Source organism: Gallus gallus, chromosome 4, assembly GCF_016699485.2.
Source record: "Gallus gallus isolate bGalGal1 chromosome 4, bGalGal1.mat.broiler.GRCg7b, whole genome shotgun sequence".
Classification (NCBI taxonomy): domain Eukaryota; kingdom Metazoa; phylum Chordata; class Aves; order Galliformes; family Phasianidae; genus Gallus; species Gallus gallus.
Window position 1 is genome coordinate 83440617 of NC_052535.1, and position 7339 is coordinate 83447955.

Here is a 7339-nt window from a genome sequence, read left to right on the forward strand (position 1 = left end):
GCGCTCCCCTCTTCTGGTTCTCTCCTCCTCCCGGTCCCCCCCATACCTGGCGCAGTGGAGCGGCCGGCCGGGGGCGGGGCCGGCCGGGCTGGCGGGAGATGCGAAGAGCCGGGTGGTAAAGCGGCAGTTCCGGACGGTCTCTTCTGTCCGTCCGTCCTTTCATCCGTCTTTCCATCCCGAGGGCTCCGCGCTATGTCCTTCCGTCAGAGGAGCCCGCACGGCACGGCCAGGAGCAGGTAGGGCGGGCGGAGGGCGAGGAGCGGCTCGGGGCGCTGCCCCCGGTCCCGGCGGGGCCGCGCTCCCCTCAGCGAGGGGCCGCCATGTTGTGCTCTGGGGGGCGGCGGGGCGTGCGGGTCTCTGAGGAAGCGCGTCTCTGCTGGCAGCCCGCAGCCGCCCCCTCGCTGGTCCCAGGGAAGGAAGCGCGGCGCGGACGGGAAGCGGAGGAAGCAGAGCGATGGCGGTGTGGCGGTGTTCGAGGAGGCGGAGCGCGGGCCCTCGGACAGCAGGGCCGACAGGTGAGAGCGGGCGGCGGCGGTTGGAGGGAGCCGCGAACGTGGAGTCCTGAGCGGCTCGGGGCTGAGGGTGTGGGGCACCAGAGGAGGCTGTGGCGACGTGGGGGTCTGCCTGTGCTCCTGGGTAACAGCGGTGGGATGAGAGGGAATGGCCTCCAGTTGTGCCAGGGGAGGTTCAGGTTGGATCTTAGCAAAAATTTCCTCTCAGAAAGAGCGGTGATGCATTGCGACAGCTGCCCAGGGAGGTGGTGGAGTCACGGTCCCTGGAGGTGTTAAAGAACCGTGGAGATGTGGCACTGAGGGACGCGGTCAGTGGGCATGGAGGGCTGGTTGGGCTGGATGACCTTAGGGATGCTTTCCCGATCCATCAAAAAGCCTCGTGGTTTCCTTCTGCTGAGAGAGCAGTCAGCTCTGAAAAACAGGAAATAATTTAAGTGTTAGAAAATAATTGAAGTAGAAAAGTTATTTGTAAGTGCACTTGTGCTATTTGATACAGGTTTTGTTTGGTTTGGTTTTTTTTTTTTTTCTGATTTGGGAACTGGGGTACACCTAAAAAGAACAGTGAGTCTGAATTGGACGAAATCATTAAATAGCTCGAGTCCATTTCTGAGCAGGGAGGAATGTGGAGCTGCGTTTAGTGCAGGTGGGTCTGATTCCATGATTTCAAGGGAAGCTTCTGGGCAGAGCCTTGATAACTTTCCAGAGGTTTTCCAGATCTAACGAAACATTTCTGGTCTGTAGGGCACAGCTTTGAGTTCGTGCTTTAGGATGATCAACCGGTAGGACTGAAACTGCTCTGGAAAACTTGATTAACAGTCTGAATTTAGGCTGCTGATGATTAGGAAGAGATATAAGAATCGTAGAATGGCCTGGGTTGAAAAGGACCACAATGATCATAGAGTTTCAGCCCCCCTGCTATGTGCAGGGTCGCCAACCACCAGACCGGGCTGCCCAGAGCCATATCCAGCCTGGCCTTGAATATCCCTTCCCAGTTTTGAATCTTCTCGTGATGTTAACAGGCTACAATGCAATTATTACATACTGTTTGCAAATCTTAGTTTACCAGCTAAAAATTAAGTGATTTTTTTTCTAGATTAGGTGCACAATATCATTGTGTTCTAATTTTTTTTCTCATACCTGTTGAGTCTCTAAACAGGAAATAATAAATATTGGTTAACTGCTTTAGTGGAGAGAAATTATGTGAGTAAACGAGTAAAGATATTTCCCACACTGTTTTCTTAAGGAAACCAACAAAGTTCTTAAAGTGTAGTCTAGGTTACCTGCTACAGTGATACGTTTCTACAGATATCTGCAACAACTTTTACTAATACAACAAGAAGAACAGCAAAATACCAATAAATAAAAAATCAGAGAATTGTAGGGGTTGGAAGGAATCTCTAGAGATCATCAAGTCCAACCCCCAAATCAAACAACTTCAAAGTGGAATCATCAATTGCTTAGTTTTACAATGCTGAAATTTCAGTAGAATCATACAAGATCTTCACAAGCACTGTGAGTACTGTACCTGAAAGCATCAAACAGCTATCAAATTGCAAACAGGGGAGATGGTGGGGAAGGGGTAAAATACAATAGAACTTTTCTTTTTCCTTTCAGTTTTACAACACCAGAAGGCCCTGGCCCCCTTTCCCGGTGTTTAGACTGGGCAGCTGCAGTGGAAGAAGATGAAATGAGAACCAGTGTTAACAAAGAAATTGCCAGGTACCCATCGGTGTTTAAGATGAAGTGGGGAAAGGAGGGAAAGGACTGAAACTTCACGGTTCAGTCAGACTCTGATTGTGGTTCAGTCCTAGTCTACAAAGATTGGAGTTCAATCAGCCTTGGAGTCAGAGTTCTGCCTTTCAGGCCAGTTAATTTCTGCAGGAGTAACATAGCACGCTGGGGGCATGTATGTCTCTAAATCTCTCCCTTTTGGAAGAAAGCTATCCACGTTCCTTTCAATGTCCCTTGTCACTGTTTACTGTTTTTGAATATCTTTTCTGTTTAAAGATCTTTTTATAGTAGACTTAGGAAGAGAAAGTCCTTGGATGTGTTGTGTTCTTTAGTTTTTAGGGGAAAACTGAAGCAGCTGCTTCATAGTGGAAAGTATTTACAGTGTATAGGTGGATTTCTTTAAGGTTACTGCCTTGAGGTAAAACTCACCAGGCTGTCACAGTGCAGCCATGTATGTTCTCTCTGTGTGTATTCTTAATATTGACTTGAACTCTTGCAGATACAGAAGAAAACTCCTGGTGAATGAGTTTTCAAGAGAAAGGAAGTCCTCTTCAGGAAGGTAGGTTTCTAGCTTAGCTGAAGAAAATCCTTGCAATAGATTTGACTTTTCAAATGCAGTGTTGCTTTTGAAAACCCTCAAGTTGAAGTAGTACATCTTAGCTCTCCCCCAACATTGAAATTCATTCACATTTCAAGCATTCATTTGAAAACACTTCATGTGTTTCTTTTGAGTCTTCTTTGTCTGAGTTTGTTTTTTGAGTATCGCTTGTTTTATAGTGCTCCCAAATTTATAACATTCTATCCTTACAGTTCTGATTCAAAGGAGTCCACTGTAACAGTAGAACTTGAGACGGATGAGGTGGTTTTGATGAGAAGACAAAAACAGATAAACTATGGAAAAAACACAATTGCGTATGACAGATACATTAAAGAAGTTCCTAGGTAAGGTGCTTGAGCTTCTGGAAAACTCAGTGTTCACATGTAGGTCCCAACTTGTTCTTTCGAAGCATATGAACATACTAAACTTGGTATATAGAATCATATGAAGCACATTGAAATAAAAGGCATTTACAAATTAAACTTAAGGTTTTTTTTTGAAACCAGTTAAGTGAAACAAGCTATCAAGTGGGTCTGGGACTTTTTACTTATTTCACAGCTGATTTGTGCATGAGCAATTCCCCTTCAAACTTTCTCATGCTGCAGAAATGAAAGTGTAAGCTCTTTCGGTTGTGCTTATCAGCTTGAAGAAATGAAACTGCTTTTTTTGCAGTCAGTTTTCTCATCGGTAAAGTAAACGGCAAAATGGACTATGGTTGTTGTTGAGTTTGGAATATATGTTATGTGCAGAAACTGCATGATTAAGTTTTTAGATCTAAGATTGTCTTTTTTTCCCATTTGACCCAAAGAAAGAAGAACTAAAATGATCATATGTAGATCCCAGCCTTTCAGCACAGTGCTGGAATTGGGCAGTAGTTCATTTTATGAAATAAACGTCCTGGGTTGAAATGCTGTAATGAGCCTGTCTAGCAGTCTACAGCAGTCTATCTTAACTTTTTCAGCTGTATGATAAGTCTGTGTGGAAAGCATTAATTTTTTTCATGTCTAATATCTGAATAGGTGCCATCGTATACCAGGAGTTCATCCCAGAACTCCAAATAAATTTAAGAAGTATAGCCGTAGGTCATGGGACCAACAAATAAAACTGTGGAAAGTTGCATTGCATTCCTGGGATCCACCAACTGAAGAAGGATGTGATCTGCAAGAAATGTATGTATGGAATATTCTAGATAAATGTATGTTTTTTTTTTTAAAGTTCTAATAGATAAAACAGCATGGCCATTTATGAGACAAGTCAGTGATGACTGAATATTTTCATTAGTTATTTGTCCATGGTCCATTAGTGCTCTTGAGAGCCACTCAGTTCCTTCTCAGTAATATGAAATAGCTTTCAGGACATACTTGGTGGGAATGGGCTTGTCCTTTGTCTTTGTAAGGGCACATAGCCCCTGCTTCTCAAATGTATTTTCACTGGATGAAATCAGAGTCAATTCCACAGTGCTCTATAAAGGGAAAAATCACGCCAGTAAGGCAGGCTGGTTTTTGCAGAGCAATCTAGATTAATTACTCTGTTCTAGAAGCAGTACCGGGGAGTTCTGATTGACTGGCAGGTCAGTCATGAATATTGAGCTCAGACCAATACAGTGTGCCAGAACATGCCTTACATCCTTCTCGCTTGCTAGTTCAAGAACAGCTGTATATATTCTTGTTTCCTGAGTGGGGTGGAGAAATCCTTGTAAAATCATCTCTAGGTACTGTTAACTTTTAAGCATGGGGTTGTATTAGCTCTCTTTTACTTGTAATCAACGTGAAGGGAGTTAGTTGGTATTTAATTCTGAAGCCTGCTGTATGTGTTGGGGTAGAAATGCTAACGTATCCCCACATTCTGGGGTCTAGTTCTGTGTATAGTATATAGGCTCTATGTAGGCTGTTAAATCTTAATTGGAAAATAAATCAATGGAGACCTTGTCCAGGGGAAGAAATAACTTAGGAAAAGAGCAAGGAATTGTCTTCTGTACTGAGGCATTGCTTGAGTCTCAGTTGTCTTTAATCATTCAATCTCAAGGCTCTTATTTATTCTTTGGCCATTTTGGCTGTATAAGTTAACCTGCAATTCTCTTCTGTCCCAGCAGTTGGCTCCTGCTGTGCCTATGCCTTCTGTAGGTCTCTTTGCTCTTATGGCATCACATTCACAGGTGCACCCGTGAACTTCTACTGAAAAGTATAATTTGTTCTAAGATGTGTGCTTTTTAATTATTTCACAGTAGTCCTGTTGACCTCGGTGAGATGGAGACAGAATCCATAGGAAGCAATTCTACAGAATCTCAAACGAGCTGTCGAGATAATTATGTAAGAATACCTCTTATTTTCATAAATATTTGTTAATAATCTGTCCAATCCTTAGAATTATAACCTGAATGGCCTGAACACGTGAGAGATTCCATCATCTGCTATATTTAGGGACTGAGCAATTTTTAAATCATATGCTTTCCCAGCTGCAACCGATTCCTGTCTGTAGCCTGAATTCAGAGTGTTAGAGCTTAAATGACAGAGACGTTTTCTTCTGCAGGTTATGGAACATTAGATATCTGTCAAAAGCATATCAACTGAGTTATGATTTAGGGACTACTGTAACTAATGTTAAAACAGGATGTAATTGGTATATTCTTGGCACTAGTGGGCTTTTTGAAGGCTTTTTTTATACCCAGGAAGCACTTAGCACAGCTGAGCAGATGCTTTTCCTGAAGATTCACTCATCTTTTTTTTACTGTTTTCTTAAAGTTTCTCTCACAATGAATATAAATCTGCATAGTGCCTCAGTGTATGCATATGCTGATCCTTAAGACTGCATGCAAGAAATCATAGAAGGTGAATGGGCAAAAGCCTTCATTTAAATCCTGTCAGTCTTAAGGCTGGCCTTAGGTTTTTGTATGGCCTTTAAAAAAGTGTAAGCCGAGGCCTAAATGAACTGCAGAAGAAGTTATGTGAATTATTGCATCCATAAACCTGCACTTAACTGCTATTTTTTAACTGACTTTGTATTCCAGGATACCTGTTCTGGCACTCCCACCAAAGTTAGACACATTGACTATCAAGCAGAAGGCGAATTTGACTTGGAAGCGTGTTTGAGTGAGCCTCTTAAAGATTTAAATAGCGTGAGTTAAATAGTTTTGTGCAAATTGTTTGAGAGGAAGTTTGTTTTAAATCGGAGATATTAGATTGATTCATCAGTTGAGTGTTTTCTACCTGTCAATAGTGAGAAATCTTAAGGAAAGTTGAAGTTCTTTAAGCTGTGGTTGGTCTACCTATTGTCTGCACCAAACTTGTGTTTGAATTCAACAGTGTGACTTCTTTTTAACTTTTAATTTATGTATATCAGATTTTTTAACTTTTTTTTACAGAACTTTAAAATAATAGCTGAAGGCATTGCTACCCTCAAGTGATTTTAAGCAGTTGGGGGCAAGATCTTGCCATTTGATTTTTCCCTTGCTATCCTTGATTCCAGTGTTTCACCTGCAGATCGAGGGCGGAGTAGAGAAATATTTTTCATCACGTGTGTCATTTTGCTTTCCCTTCTGTCTCTACTGCAAAGATCTGCCTGGATGTAATGCAGATGGTAGAAGCATACTGCTGATCCGTATGAGGACCTTTGTCTGTTGCAGTTACTTAAGTTTTAGCTGCCTTAGCTTTTAAAAGCAAAGAAACAAAAAAAAAACCCCAACAAACCACAGATTCTTTTCATTTACAAAAACGTTTTTGATACAATTGGAAAGAAGGTACTTCATATTGGATGTCAATATGGAGAAATATAGGTAGCAGTAATATTACTTTAAAAAACTATAACCTGAATTTGAAACTTGTAAATAGTAATGAGTTACTTGTTAATACAGACAAGAGCATAAAATGTCTAGGGAAAATAACTGATTCTTTTTAATTTGCTGTTTTTAAGTGTAAAACTTGTAAATGATAACACTGTACAGACTTTCTGTTGAATGCAGTTGATGTTTCTACTGCTTTTGTATGGGATGTTGCTGGAAAATAAATTGATATGCATTTATTTATGACTCCCAAGCTTCTTTTTCCCACTACGGGTGTTCTGTGGATAACACAATGCAAAGAAAACACTGAAGGTCATATATCTGAGGCATAATAACAACAGGCTGTGATATGACGTGGTTTTTTGCACCTACTTTTGACTTTGAGGGAGACTCAGGAGCTGTCTGCATGCAGACTGCCGTGGTTCAGTTGTAATGGGTAAGCCTTTTGCAGTCTCCTTCAAATCAGTTGGGATTAGTGGGTGTCCGTTCACTGCCTGCCAAGGTCTGTTGTTTAGAACTTCTGCTAGACAAGCTAGGTGAGCACTTCCAACTCCATTACACAGGACTTGATTTGATCTCTAAACTGGGATTTCTGGTTGTTGGTGTTTACAGCACCGTCAGGCTTAATGGAGACAAATGTCTCAGCTCTCAAGTGAGTATCCCGGCTGTAAGGAGTACTATGAGCTATCTTAGTTTCTCAGGCACCCTTAAGGTAAACGT

General features: G+C 42.0%; 1 protein-coding gene across 1 annotated transcript; it reads left to right on the plus strand.

Annotated features, from left to right (window-relative positions):
- The first annotated feature begins 103 nt into the window (after positions 1-103).
- On the plus strand, positions 104-6858 carry SLBP (stem-loop binding protein). The gene is given in 8 exon segments (NM_001004403.2): positions 104-236; positions 384-515; positions 2127-2231; positions 2743-2802; positions 3054-3185; positions 3861-4010; positions 5066-5150; positions 5849-6858. Coding segments are annotated over 8 exon segments (825 nt in total). The 5' UTR covers positions 104-192; the 3' UTR covers positions 5966-6858.
- Positions 6859-7339: the final 481 nt, after the last annotated feature.